Consider the following 15,411-nt stretch of genomic DNA (forward strand, 5'->3'; position numbering starts at 1 on the left):
TGTTATCTTCCTTATATGAAATGAATGATATAAAAAAAAAAATTGTAAATACTAAATTTCTGTACATACATTAATTTGTACAACATAAAGGGTATATTGAAATGTTGAAGGATTTCATTAATTAATATATTATCAGTGAAACCTTTACATTAATTAATTTATAAAAAATTTTTGTTTTGATTAATTCTTTTTATTTTTTTTTTATCAATCAACAATCGTCACAACCAGTGCGATCTATAAAATATAATTTATTATAAATTCCATTAATATTCATTTTCCCTAACGAATGCCTTTTAGATAAAAGTTGTGATAAAAAATTGATAAAGTTAGTTTGAGCGGCAATTAAAGTGATATATCAATCGCTATTAACGATCAGTGTACCTAAAAAAGAAAGCCGGCTCAGTTGCAAGTCACATGGCACTTAAATATCATCATTAAACCTTTAAGTTACATTAATGATTTTTCAAACTATCTAAAATTTTTTTATGATCTTGAACTCATGACTATATGAACTGATTCGTTGGCTATCGTACGTTTATTATTGGTTTCGATAAACTTTGGTAATCGTTATTGATGAATTTCAATGTCAGAATAAAAAATATCCAAATACCAAACTGTCAATCTTCTCTTTTAGACATTAATTATTTAAGATATAACTTATAAATAACATCTTTAATATGGACTATTTACGTTTGGTGTTAAGATAAATTTAAATATACAATTATAAAATTCATTACATCGATGGTTAATAAAATTTGTTAACGAGTTTGATAAACTTTACATAAGACTATAATCGGTTACGCTTTAAAAGCGCCAATAAAACTATAAAATATTTTTTTTTTCAGTAATTCAGGAGTATTAAACTCTCTTTGCCATCCTGCAAATTAATCTAAAGCATTTTATCAGTCCGATATTTAATATTGGATGTAATTAAATATCCTATTAAAAAGTTGGTATTTTTATTACCTTTTATCATCCCTAATTACTTTACCATACTCTTTATGCTTTTAGGAAGATTAGGAATTGATCCTTTGTTTACACTAGAAGTTGTTGGCCTCATAAAACTGTGATTTCGAGGTTGGACAAGTTTACTTCTACTCGGAGTCGATGTTAAAGTCCTTGAACTTACTGTTCTGTTTTGTAACATTGGATGAGTAGAAACACTGCTGCTACTTCTGGTAACTACTGGTCGAGGTCTTACAGCCACATTGTTTGATAAATCGCTCAAGCCCTAAATAAAAGTATTTTTTAATTAGATAATCTCATAATTAACTTTAAGGATACAATAAAAAAAAAATAATACTTACGTTAGGAACTTTTTTAATATTTCGAGCAACAGGGCCAACACTACTACCACTGCTACTACTTCTACTGGCTGGAATTCTCGTAACACTGGTCCGAGATGCAGTCTGTCGTTTATCGTTTTCTTTCGTACTAGAAGAAAGTCCTTTAGTATTACCGGTATTTTTACGGAGATCACTTGTCATGGCACATTCAGCAATAGCTGTATTATATCCTCTGAGTCGGGTGTGAGAAGGAGCTAACTTACGAACAGTGTTAACAGAGGTTGCACTATTTAATGAACTTCTCGAGCTTTTTAAACTACTTCTTGATCCTGATTTCTCCACTTCGTTACGCAATGAAGAGCTTTTCTTAATTAAAGGAACAATTTTCTTGTTAGAATCAGTTTTCTTCAATACTTCACGCTTTGGGCTTTCAGATTTCTTCGGTAGGAAACTGGACTTTTCATTATTTATTTGGTTTGAAGACCCTGTTCGAGGTCTAAACGCTTTTAAACGAGCAATCTCATCTTTTCCTATAACTCTTTTCTTATTTTCTCCAGAATCTTTTTCAACAAAATGCATCTCAGCTGGAGAACAACGTGGAGTATCATGAATATCTGTTTCATAATTTCCCGAAGATGTTTCCTGACTCAGCGATTCAGAAACAAGACTTTGAGTTTCTTCAAACCCTTCATCATTTAATTCTTGCTCTTTTCCTTTTACAACCAGCGGAGAAGAAGATGATATATTGATATCAGTAATAATTTTTCTCTTAAACAATGTAGATTCTTTTGGTGGACTTGTTGACATTTTATCTTCATCAATATCCATTGTAGAATCAACTTGATTGTTCTGAATTTCGTTTAACCTGTTAACATCAACAACACTCTGATCTACCTGATCATTCTGTGGCTCTGGGGAAGGAACTCGATGCACTGGAAGTAATTCATGATCACTAGTAAGACCAATAATCATTGTGTTTGATTCATTGTTCACCTGACTTGGTGGATTATTTGTCAGACTCAAAGCTTCTTTAACTTGACTAGGATCTATCATACTTCTATGTCTTTCTCTACAAGAAATAGCTCTCTCAGGCCACACTGGAATCATTTCTCGTGGTCTGGACTCTTGCATAACTGGGCTAAGTACTGTATTAGTCACTGCTAACACTGGTGCTGGCTGACTAATAGGTAATCTTGAATGCCTTGGACGACCTGCTTTTTGAAGCTCTTCTCCGGACTTTGCAATCTCTGCCAGAACTGAATCCATATCATTAGATGCGTGACGACGTTTCAACTTATCCTGCCATACTTTTAGCATCTGGTCTTCATCTAGATTACTATCTTCAGTCAGAGCAAGAGTACTTGGCCTTTGAGGCTTTTCTTCAGTATTTTCTGAATCCTGTTTGCCAATTTGATCCTTGTCTAACGGATTTTCTTGGTTCTTTTTATATCTTCTTGTCTTCCGGGCTGCTGCATACCGATCGAAATTGCCACTTCCTAAATCAGAGCTTGTTGTTACTGGTTTTGTAGTGTTTACTTTCACTTCTTTTCCTTGTAAAGAACTATTACATCGTTCTCGTTTACACGGCTCTTTTTCCACTGGCTTTACCTCCCTTGGAGGACTAAATACCCTTCTTGTAACTGGCGGTGTTTCAATATTATCTGAATCAATTTCAATTTTATCACTGACTTTGTCTTCTTCATTAATTTTTTTATTTGATTTCGAAAATCGACGAACAGCAGAGCTTGGTGCTGTGATACATGGAGCACGAAGATATATTGTGAGCTCATCTTGGCCATCAGAAAGAAGATCAGTCGGTTTATTTTTCTTACGTTCTTCTTCTCTTATAGCATGCAGAGTGCTTGATCCTAACACATTATCTGAGACTAAACGTGATCGATGTCTTCGAGAATGTCTTGGATCTATTTCCTCGGGACTACTTGGAACATTTAAGCTGGATTTTCTCCAAGGTGATTTGTCAGTTTGTGGTTGAGGTTGCACTTCTACATCAACATTAAAATAATACAGATGAATGTATTTGTAAGATAAATTTAAAATTTAACTATTAACAATAATTTTATACCTTCAATTGCTTCCATCGTTCTCATTACATCAGTTTTCTCAACAGATGGACGCCAATCATAAACATTCGAATATCCTGCGCGAACTGAATTCTCTTCTGCCTGTGTGTTTGTCTTGCCTTCGTTTTCTGTGAATAATTAGAATTATTTTAAATAAAGCAGTAAATTAAAAAACGAATTTTCGTATTAAGAAAGAATATATACCCGAATCCTCGAAGGACTTTCGGTTAGCCTGCAATTGTCGCGCTTTTCTCTGCAATTCCACTCCTGCACGTTCCTCTTTCTCATTTTCTGATAACCATGCTTCTATTTTTTGTCGCCAAGCTCGTCTGTAATTAATAAATTTAATGTTTAGTCTATCCGTTTATTTTATAACATCTTTATAAAAATGAAACATTCTTCCTAAAATAACTTGAAAAATTTTCAATAAATCTTTAAAAAGCATACCCAGTTGGTTTTGTCTCCTCTTCCTGCAAGAATGGTTTATTTTCAGCAAGTGGCGATGGAGAATTTGGCCTTTCTCTGTCTCCAGAAAAATCTGCGTTCAATAAATCACTTCGGCGTGGTTGTCCTCTTGCTCTTCTTGCCCATGATCGATCTAAAAACAATATATTCATATTTATTTAAGTAATTAAAAAATTATTTTTATTCTCTAAAAATGTAATAGTCTTACCTAAACTTCCCCATGATTTTCTTTCTCGTGTATTTTCTTGTCCAGACGTCCTCAAAAAGTCCATTAAATTATTATCATCGTCTTCAACAGGTATACGACTACGTCGACGACGAAGGGTACCATTGGGTGTTATATCAGGTGAGTATGTGTCTTCTTTGGTAACTTGTTGATCAGGACCGCCTGAACATGATCCAAGACGACGTCGAATGCTCGGAGATCCAGTAATTGAAATATCTTCATCAGAAGTAACACCACCATTTTGTAATCTTTTTAATTTGGCTTCACTTCGATTGTATGACTGCCTTGCAAAGCTTTGAATATCTAGCAACCCATAATCCATCAAGTTAGATTCTGATTCTGATCCAGGAACTTCTGCTTGATTATTAACTGTAGAAAATATATAACATCAAAATTATTGTTCAGTGTTTTATTTTTAGAAAATTAACTCTAAAAATAACTTACGAAGTCGTTTCTTAGCCATCAGTTGTTCTTCTCGCTGTCTACGTCTAGCATTAACTTGCTCTTCCTGTATTCTACGTCTCTCATTTTCAGCAATAGCTTGATTAAATTTCTGGCAAAATTGATGAAATATTTTGAAACACTCTTCAATTTTAAAAGTATTTATATCTTCACAGAAAAATTCAGCAAGAGAGCGTCTAACACCTTCTAACTCTCCCATATCACGTTTCAATTGAGCCATTTCTTGCTCAGCCATCTAGATATAATTTCAAAAGTAAATAAACAATTCATAGAAAGATTTTTGATTCAATAACTTACCTGTAAAAATTGTGCCATTTGTTCCTGAATATCACTTTCTGTAGATGGCAATTGAATTTGAGTCTTTATTTTTTTTATTTTCGTATCTAATGTATTAAATTCGTTATTCAATTGTTCGATAGTAGTCCTGTTAAATAAATATATCAATCAATGAGCATTGGAATTTTAATATATGATTGGATTATGTGTAAAATAAGCGATATAATTATAATTACTTTGTCGCTGCTTCTAGAGCATTCATATTTCGTGAAAAATTCAATAAATCTTTCCTCTTCCTCTCTGCTTGCAATGCAACATAATGGATAAGATTCATGCCTGGTTTATTTGCTCGAATTTCAGTTAATTTTTGGAGTGATGACAATTTTACACCAGCAGCATTGCCAGCATATCCTCCCTACAAAAGATAAAAATTTATCAAGTTTAATTTCTTGATTATCATTCATTTTATTACTTAAAACAAAAAGTAAATAAAAGAATTACCGAATTTAAAAAGTTTCCTGCAACTACTACCATATAAAGCACCTCTTGAAGTGGCTTATTAGTCATCAAATCTTCTCCAGCAAGAATCATTGAACTAATACTGGGTTCCAAGTAACTCATATTAGCAGCAAATTCTTCTTTTAATAGCATGCACTCAATGCGCAACTTGTAGCTAAATAAAAAATTTTAATCAATTAAAAATTTAATTTAATCAACCAACACTTATGACGAATAGTTTTAATTGGTTTCAATTTAAAAATAATTAAGAATGACGGTGTATAAAAATTTAATTAATATTAAATTAATTACTTGGGCACTTGAATTAGTTGAAGGAAAAATTTTTCAGCATTTCCAAGCTTCGATTTATCCCCATCGAAACTCTTAAGCATTTCGAGTTCATCAACTTCTGGCAAAATTTTCAATAAACCTCTTAATTTTTCAGCACCAATATCATCATGTCCTCCATCACGAATTAATTGAATTATATCTTCATTTGAGCTACGGAATTGTTTGAGGAAGATATTCACATTTAAGCTTCTCTTTCCATCAAGCAATGCAATCTAAAATTATATTCAAAGAGTTTATTATTATTACTGTACTTAAAATAAATATTAATAATTGTAACAAATTGTTTCTTTGAATTTGTATGTTTATTACTTCAGTTGGTTCTCGTCGACGACGTTCAGCATCAACACCAGGTCCATTACTTGAAACACAAGTGGCTGGAGGACCTACTGGTGGTATTTGCTGACAGAATAATCCTTCCATTTCAGCCCAGTCTAAATCAGCCATCGGTGAATTCTGATGTTCATTGGCAACTAAGGACCAAATGTTTCTCTTGCCAATGACCTAAGAGCAAAAGAATACCACTTGATGAAGCTATTCCTAATTCGTCTCGAGTCTAAATAACTGTTAAAAATATCATCTGTCCTTGAATCAAGTGCTATATACAATAGTAATCTAAGCTAAATGCGTACAAAAAATGTGAAAGTGATTATTTTTTGGTAATAAAAGCAATAAGAATATGTTGCGTCGGATTTTTTCTGCAGAATTTATTACCATTCAAAATAATCTGAACATTTTTTTTGAATTATTAATTTTCTTTTGTAGTCATCAAAGAATATTTTTTAGATATTATCACGAGAACACGTTTATTTTTTTTTTACTCCAAAAAAAGCTATCAATCTTATATTTACTTTTTTTAACTTTATTATTATTCTTTGAATATTAAATTCAATCTTACCTTATGATTTGGGATTTTATTCCAATTAATAGTCTTCATTTTAGTCTTCGGAGTAGGTGTTTCCTGTTGTGGCAACAGCTTAGCATTATTATTGGGAGGTTCAGGGGTTGGAACCCGGTGAACAGCTGGAACATGAAGTGGAGGAGGTAGAGGTGGTTCCATTGCTACATCAGGGGTAGAAACGTTGACAAGAAGAGGAGGAGGTGGTGGTGGCACCAGAGTAATCGTAGGTGGATCAGGAGGTGCTAAAGGAGGAGGTGGAGGAATGACTGAAGATGAATCTGGAACGACTTCAGTAGCTGGTAGCGGAGGAGGCGGAGGAGCTGGACTACTGGCTGGAAGCGAAGCTTTTCGAGATGATCCACAAGTTTGATCGCCCACTCGACAGTGACAGCATAAATTTGTCTGTAGAATAATGTCATTTACATATTGAAAAGAAAAATTACATGACTATTAATCTTTTTAAATTCTTTACCTGGCTTGGTGATCTTAGAAGCTTCGCAACATCTTCACGACTCTCTAGCAATGTTGCTCTGTGAACTAGTGTTTCAGCTGTATCCCAAGCAAGATCACTGGCAGGTTCTTTGGGATCTAATCGCAAAAGATGTTGCAAAATACTTAGAAATGGAATTTCTTGTGGAGTATCGGCAATCTAGAGTAAAAAGGTAATTAATAAGACATTTTAAATTGATGTAATTGACTATTAATTGCAAGATTGAATTAAAAAATAGTTTTTTACCTGTCCTAGAATAGCATAGAATACATCGACATGTGATGATAAATCTATGCCAGGTGGTCCTTGATTAGTTAACTCTTCATCAGTCTCTCTTTGATCATCAAACACCTCTAACTGGACTCTCAAATCAGAGTATTGACTCTTCTGCTTCCTGAAATTACAACGACCCGGTTTTACTTTTTCTAACATAGAAATCCATTGAGTATCCATATTTCTTTTCTCATAACATTTGTTGTTCATTCTTCAATCGTCATTCACATGTTTTAATAGAACATTTTTTTTCAAATGAAATATTTTTAGCTGCAGAGACTAATTTGAGACTTAAATATATTCATTTCCGTTGACTTGGTGGAACTAACTGTCACTTAGTGTTAGAACTTTTAAAGAGAACAGGATGAAGGTGCCAGCACCCCTCCTTCTATATCACTTGACCCGTTAGGTGATTGTATTGTCCCAGCGATTAATAGATGAGTAAATGGCGAGAAAAAAATTAATGATAATGATGTCTCAGTTAATTTCTTTAATAGCTGATTTATTCGTGTTATAGTTTTCACAGTATTATTAACATTGTATTTTTTTTGTTCTTGAAAGAAAGTCTTTTTATTTACCATGAATCAGCTTTCATCAGTTCTTATCTCACCATTTTCTTTGATTTAATCTATGTGCATCAAGTCGAGAAAATTTTTAAGAAAGTAAATAATGAATTCTTTCCAACAATATTTCAATTTTTATACTAACAAGCAATTTGTTAATTAAAGCTAATTGTTAACAATTTATTTATTTAACAAACAAGTTAATTTAAAATAGAAATAAAGAATAAATAATAGATTTAACAAAGATTTTTCTTACCAAAACAATTTTTTAAAAATAATTTTCCACTTTTTTTTTTAATTCTCACAAACTGATTAAAAAAAAAAATAGCAAAATAGCACAAGCGAATGATACAATAATTGAATAACCTGGTGGAGGAGTTAAAAAACAACGAATGACACGTGCGACCGTCGCGCGTTTGACTGAGAAAAAAGTTTTGAAATGTTAGGAAGTGAGAACCGAAAGACGAGGGTCCAAAGATAAATTGAAAATAAACGCGAGTTGGTTCACTAATGTAGCTTCTCGTTCCAGCGGAAGAGTATGCAGATACAGAGGTGCAGGTGCACCATTGCTAGAGTATTAAGCTACAGCCACAAGTTAATTCGGTCTTTTCTCTTTCCCTCTCTCCTCAAAAGTCATCCCTCTTCTTCTATTTGTTACACAGTTTTCCTTTTACCCTCGTCTATCTCTTTCCCTTTAACACTAACTCCTAGACGTTCCTAAGAATGTGGAGAAAGAGAAAGAGAAAGTGTGATGCCTAAGTCGTATATATTCGGTTCTATTTTTCGCCCCTAAGGCGCCTTAAGATTTTTATTCTTTATTTCATCTCTTTGCCATGACAAATTTCCTTGCTCCAAATTTTACCCTTTCATTTATTCTCTCTTAAATCGTTCAAATGCTTTTACTTGTTGATAAAAACTCACCGTAGGTCATTTAAGATTGGGAGCAGCTTCAATCCTACAAAAACATTGTTATGATTAATTTTTTATTGACATTTTTTTTTCTTCTTCATCATTTCAATTAGTTAAAATAAACATATGATGAAATTGTGCAATTATTTACCAATGAATTCATTGCGTATGCGAACACGATCCTTGAGAACTGGTGTTGAGATAACCAAGCAGTTGATGAATGCCAGCAATGCTGCTTGATAATCTTCAGCTGTAGCTTTTTGCAGTTCATCTACAATAGCTCGCAACCGATAACGTTCACCTTTTCGTTCCTACATCATGAAATAATACATTGAATTCCCGTTAGTTTACCTCCAAAGCTTGCACATGGGTGCAATAAATAATACTATTTTTGAAAAATAAATGAACGGGAGCCATTCAAGTCATCTAAGTCCACACAAGAGTATATCCGTTTACAGTAAACAAACCGTTCTTTCCTTCGATTAAAAAGTCAATGAATAATTCAAAGCTTTTCGAATTGAGATGTACTCGAGTGTCCCTCGTTCTCGATCAATGTGTCTTCCTTTGTATGTTATACATGTCTTCCCAGCAAACAAACGAACATATTCATGCGTCCATTCATGACTATTCTCTGAGCGTCAGAAATAAATTCTCCAGATGTTATTCCTGGATATATTAGCTCGATGGGAAATGTCTTATGGTAATAAACTCAGTTTTCTTCTACTCCTTACCTTTCTACCACCTTACACTTGAGCTCCACAAAAAGCTGAATAAATATCAATATTATCAACTTACCTGGTAGATATGAAGAGTATCGATAGCACGTTGTCTACCATCCTGACTATAAACACAGAGAGCCGACAATAGCTCTACGACTTGTTTCTTCACGGAAGTGCATGCTGTGTCGAGAGCTGAAATAGATAAATTTTACGGAATTACCAGCTTAGTAAATGGAGTAAAATTAGAGCCAGTGTTTTACAAGACATTAATACTTGACAGATAGGAAAATTTCAATAATGTGTTTCTCTGGGTTAAATATTAATTTTATTTATCTAAATTAAAATAGGGTATTATATTTTTATAACAAGTATTGATTAACAAGTCATATGTCTTTAAGATGTTCAACTTTTAGAATATAAATAAACACAAATCTGTTGATATTTCTTATTTATTTGTTTATTTATTTTGTTCTACTGGATTTAGGAATTTGTTGTGAAAAATAAATGACTTGGATAATTCTTAGATTTTTAAATTAGTCATTCAAGTATAATATTTATTTATTCAATAGAAATTATCATTTACATAGAATCTACAGCAAAAAAGTTACTTCTTCTACTATGTCATTTGTCAATGCAGTAGTTATACTTCAATTAGATATTATATAGTAGTGTTATTTAAATTCAATTGACCTGAGGCATATTTTTTTATAACAATTCATTTATATGAGGAATTTATTGCTGTTAAAAAATAATGAAAACAATATTTTTTAATCATCAACATCTAGATTGATCCTTAAGTATGTAGAAGAGTTAAATGTTTTTTTAATTCTTCATGATATAACAGCTCATCAGGCAAAAAGAAAATTAGCAATTATAATTCAAAAACAGAAGCTGCAATTCTTATTGTATTTAAGCTAATAGATTGTTGATAAAAACTGGTAAATACCTGAAGCAAGTTTATTGCAATAATCTGGGTTATCAACAATGTAGTCAAGACCGACGTTGGAATCCATGTTGACTGCATTTGTGATAACTTTTGATGCAATCTAAAACAAATTAATATTGTGTTAATGCAACAGAAGTTCTTGGTATGAGACGAGGTCGCGCATGTGTGATTAGTTAATTGCTAGGTATATAAACTGCTTGAATAAATTTTCTTCAAGATAATAGTAATCATTGGGCTGGTAGATGATTCATTAGTGAAGCTAGTGAATAAGTTGAGTAGGATAGTCGATGTAGGCTTGTTAGTAAATTCAAATCAATCAACGAAACAAATTGATGACCGACCCTGACCTCATCTGTCAGAAGAGACCATTTGTATCACTTTGGAGTGGCATGTTTTTCGCCTGGGTGACGTTAATCAAAATCTTATGACTCTGTTAGATTTACATGAAATTTATCAGTAATGATGATGAGAAGTGGAAAATAAAAAATATCAAACAGCAAATTCAGTCATGGACACCCGGCAATGAGTCGCAATAACTTGTAGGGTCCGTAAAAGCACCAGTCGAGGATTTGCGTTCGAGGTGAACGAGAGCCTTTCATGGTGTCCGTAACACCAAGTTCCTTAAATTACTAATAACTTATTAACGCTAAAGAATTTAAATTTAGAACGTCTAATTCCGCTAATGCAATCGTGCATTTCCGGTATTTGATTGTATACTTTTTAGCTTCATTCTCCATTCATCATGGTAAATGTCAACTATGCAAATTTTGAATTCTTAGATGTTTTGAACTTGTTGATGTTGTTATAAAGAAATTTGCAGTCAATGAAATATTTCTGGAGGTTGCTTTGTGTCGATGATGCACCATTCCTGAAACGAATGTGTCTCAAGGATAAACATGTTCGGAATCCAACTTAATGTCTCTCAACTTTGCTGCACTGGCAAATAAAAACAAAGAGCCGAGCCTATTGATTCAGCAATTGATGAAGACAAAAAACTACATTACACTTTTTGTTCTTGCAATAAAGACATTTATCCGAAAGATGATTAATGAAGTAAAAAATATCTCATAAATGTTATGAAAGTCTGATACTCTTTCAGATTTTAAATAACACAAGTAACTGATGAATTTTTATTTATTATTTCTAAAATTTAGTTCTCATTTTCATTTTTAAAATTCAAAAATGGTTACATTCTTTCTAAAAAAAAAAATATATATATATATATTTCTAACGTCAGAATATTTTTAATTTTTGTAAACAAGATACTTAACAGATTCTAAAACCAATCTTCAATTAAAATTCCAAAATTTATGATCCCAATAAACTCAAGCTTCAAAAAAATGTTCTCTTCATTGTAGCCTTTCCTATTCTCGTCGATGCTTTTTAATAGCTCAGACTTTACTTATCCAATTGGTAGATTTAATATATTGTTATAAATAAGTAAACACTAATAATAATCCTTATTATCTAATTAATCATAATCACGTAAAACTAGAGTGAGGTCGAATGTACAAGAGAGATGCGAAGTTTTTTTTTCAGGCACGTATAAATGTGCTTGAATGATTAGCTCGCGCCAACTTTTGTCCGATATAGAGCGCAACAAGTAAAAGGAAAAACATGAATGTGTCATACGATTAGAGTGAACAAGGATTCTTGCAATAATAACTCCATGTATGGTCCAAATAATCAGAAGAAAAATGATATTTCAGAGAATATTGTCACCAAGTAAGTGAGGAAGAGAGCAAAGAAGAAGTCTGATTAGAGAGATATGGTGATAGACTAGTGTGTCAGAATAGATATGGTATGAGTAAGATTGCATGAAATCTGGTAAAATCACAAATCGTTAAAGGAAGTGAGAAACGAAAAGAAAATAAAGAGAAAGACCATAGGATTACGTCATAAGTTAAGACACATAACTTGGAGTCATGTTTAAAAATAGAATCATTCAGTTATTAAAGAAATCCATACAGGCCCTCTTCACCAGACCTATGTACTTCTTGTTCAACTTCTTATTTGTTCATAAAATATAACATCTGCTTTGGACAAGTTGATTAGGCTTTTACTTAATGACTCATGCTCTGCTCTAGTAAATAGAGTTAAAGACGTGAAAAATCAATTTACCTTGAGTTTCATGGTTTGATTTAATTATGGAAACAATTGAATTAATTACCCAAGAATGGATAGTTTTAAAATGGTTTCTTTTCGTGATAGCCATTTTTTTACTTTGAAAAATCCCGTTATGGAAGAGGTGTAAAAATTTATCAAATCAGATTTATTAACAGCCCACATGCTCCTACGTTTGCATGCTAATTATTGGATGTTTTTAACAAACTCCTTGAAGATAGAAAAATATTTAATCTTCCTGATGTGTCTAGCAGCTATCTGTCTAAAAATATTTTCTCATATAACATGGAATTTAATGGATTGATAAATTCCTATTTGAAATGTTGGAGAAGGAAATTTCAAGAAAATTGAAATGTAAATGAATTATCATCAGATAAACAATCAGAAAAGGTAATACTAAGTCAACTTTGATATGTCTCTGTCCAAAATGACGACGATTAAGATTTGTAAGTTGGAATTGCATTGACAGCATTCAGGTGTAGGGTCTAGGCTGTTATACTAATCGTAGGCAGCAGGTAAATATATATACATATAAAATAGTAGTCACAGCGAACGATGGATACCATATCGGGCACCTCGCTGACCTCGCCTGTCGTCTCTCAGTCTTTACGCATTCTCTCATTCTCTCTCACGTGTGAACACATTCTCTATCCCTTTTCATCTCCACCTTACTCTCATCGATTTACAGCCAAATTAATTTTGTTTTGGTCCCCAGCTTATTTTTTACTTTATCAAGACCATAAAAATGTATTTTTTGAAATATAGGAAAACGTTGGAATAAAAAAATTTAAAAAAAAAACAAGACAATTTTAATGATAATGACTTTATGATAAAATTTACTTAAGAATTTACGTAATAGTTAAATGCACTGTCGATATAATTTTTATATACGCATAATCAAAACCGGTTATTGCATTGTCATCCTCATTTTCTTTTTTCTCTTAACATAAATTAATTAGCAAAATTATTCAACATCAAAATAAACACAGTAAACTTTCCAGGCTGCTCCGAAAATTAGAGAGATAATTTTACCAAAGATGCAGAAATAAAGAACCAGACGAGAGAGAGCCTAAAAATTCACCCGTCTTATTAAAATTCCTTGGGTCGAAAATTTGTGGATAATTTCTTTCTTCCTTGGATGCTGCTATAATAAACCTGAGTCGAAAGGACGAAGGAAAAAAAATTGCGGTAGATCAGGATCCCAGGAGGCATCAGAACAAGGGAATAAAAGAGAGGAAAGAAAAATAAGATAGAAAGGTTTGTGGTGTAGTCTCCTCAACATCACATATACACGTGCTCTCATGCTTATATATGCACTACAGACCGTCCCACGTGTTCATCACAACAATGAGGACAGCAACAAGAAGCGCGCAACTTTCGAAGATCCTTAACGGCTGTGCTAAAGAGTATCCAAATGAAAAGTGAAAGTAAAACAGAGTTTGAAAATTATTTGCTTGTTAAATACTGATTTAGCCATCAGCAACATTGACGAAAAAGTGAACAAAAACAACAAAAAATATGACTGCACATTAAAATGACAAGTGTGGGTATTACTTGACCCTGATGATTGTTATTTAATGTATGAGGTCGTGGCCGGAACCTCGTGAAAACTCTCGAGAGTTCTTGGTTACGTTGGATTGACTTCAACGTCGGCGTTGGTGCGGGTTACCTTGTCGCAACGTGGTCATGGCCCCGCCAATAAGCCGATGGTGGTCAGAATGATCCCCGCCCCTTCACTTTTACTCTTTTCCCTAACGATTAACTACAACCGGCAATCATCTGCCACCTTCGCATCAATTATAATGCAATACATAACGTTGTCATTAAGATTCTAATGGTAACAAGATTTTTTAGCATAATTTTTTAATAATCCGTTTCTTTGATGTTTATAAGCATGATATTGTTGTAGGTGTAGAGTCTGGGAAAGTTGGTGAACAAGGCAAAGCCTCGCAAGGTCGCCGGTGACGAACCCAAATGAGGTACTTTCTATAAAAGACACGAGGTAACATCGCGAGACGCTTCATGGACGAATTTCTATGAGATTGTCGAGTCTTTCATCTATTACATTAGTTGGAAGTATTGCAAAACTCCTGACAATCTTGTCTATAAAATCAAATTTGAATCACCTATTTTTTTCCTTCATTTTATGGCGCTTAAAACTCGTTTTATAACTGCAAGCAAGGAGATAAAATATTAATCAATGAAATCAGAATGATTAAAATGAAAAATAAAAAATCCTTGTAATTGACACGCAAACAACCCTCCTATTCCCGGGTAACATTTAAAGAGAAAGGAACCGCGTGAATGAATGGAATTTTCGTATCAAACTAGACAATCAGGTTTGAAAGGTAGTAATCCAGTTCATGAAGAATCGCAAGATTAATTTCCCTCGTGTAATTGCACTTGGTGCACACTTTTCGCGGTTAACGATTCATAAACTTAAGAGTTAATGAAAGCTAAGAAACTTTGCATAATCGTTCAGACTTTTATTTCAATAATCCGATAATTCATCCGATTTATTCCACTTTTTTTATACCAAGAAACTAATCTTTTACTGTTGATGCATTAAATGATGAAAAATAAATTAAAAAAGTATATAAAATATCACCTGTTACTGATCTTTTCATCCGTCTATCTTGACACACGGCAATCTGACATCCAACATCACAGCGCACTTATCTCGTCTAGCACGGATTCGCGGAAACTGCGTTTTAGAAGCGCGAAGACAACGGAGAGTAGAACGCGAAGAACTGAAGGAACGCGCTCTGTCTCGTGCGCACGCGCGATATCTCCCACTTCCTCTTTTCCTACAGTCCCCATGTATGTCCCCTTCCTACTTTTTTC

At 33.1% G+C, this 15,411-nt stretch overlaps 1 protein-coding gene across 1 annotated transcript; it reads right to left on the minus strand.

Annotated features, from left to right (window-relative positions):
* Nucleotides 1-168: 168 nt before the first annotated feature.
* On the minus strand, nucleotides 169-15,308 carry form3 (formin 3). The gene is made up of 20 exons (XM_035088006.1): nucleotides 15,176-15,308; nucleotides 10,444-10,543; nucleotides 9,574-9,689; nucleotides 8,930-9,089; nucleotides 8,791-8,824; nucleotides 7,280-7,427; nucleotides 7,016-7,192; nucleotides 6,541-6,945; nucleotides 5,955-6,146; nucleotides 5,607-5,857; nucleotides 5,298-5,469; nucleotides 5,033-5,211; nucleotides 4,818-4,944; nucleotides 4,503-4,755; nucleotides 4,041-4,427; nucleotides 3,815-3,965; nucleotides 3,572-3,696; nucleotides 3,370-3,495; nucleotides 1,308-3,289; nucleotides 169-1,231 (listed from the first exon to the last, which is right to left on the minus strand). Exons 2-20 carry the CDS (start codon nucleotides 10,508-10,510, stop codon nucleotides 983-985), a joined length of 5,301 nt encoding a protein of 1,766 aa, XP_034943897.1. The 5' UTR covers nucleotides 10,511-10,543; nucleotides 15,176-15,308; the 3' UTR covers nucleotides 169-982.
* Nucleotides 15,309-15,411: the final 103 nt, after the last annotated feature.

Source organism: Chelonus insularis, unplaced genomic scaffold (genome assembly GCF_013357705.1).
Source record: "Chelonus insularis isolate UGA/USDA-ARS -01 unplaced genomic scaffold, ASM1335770v1 contig_42_pilon, whole genome shotgun sequence".
Taxonomy (NCBI): domain Eukaryota; kingdom Metazoa; phylum Arthropoda; class Insecta; order Hymenoptera; family Braconidae; genus Chelonus; species Chelonus insularis.

Excerpts from the sequence above, each read along its gene's own strand:
- form3 (XM_035088006.1), bottom strand. The coding sequence starts at position 10,510 with ATGGATTCCAACGTCGGTCTTGACTACATTGTTGATAACCCAGATTAT. Across the intron at positions 5,212-5,297 it reads CAGGAAACTTTTTAAATTCG|GGAGGATATGCTGGCAATGC; the intron begins GTAATTCTTTTA and ends TATCTTTTGTAG. Across the intron at positions 4,428-4,502 it reads GATGGCTAAGAAACGACTTC|TTAATAATCAAGCAGAAGTT; the intron begins GTAAGTTATTTT and ends TATTTTCTACAG.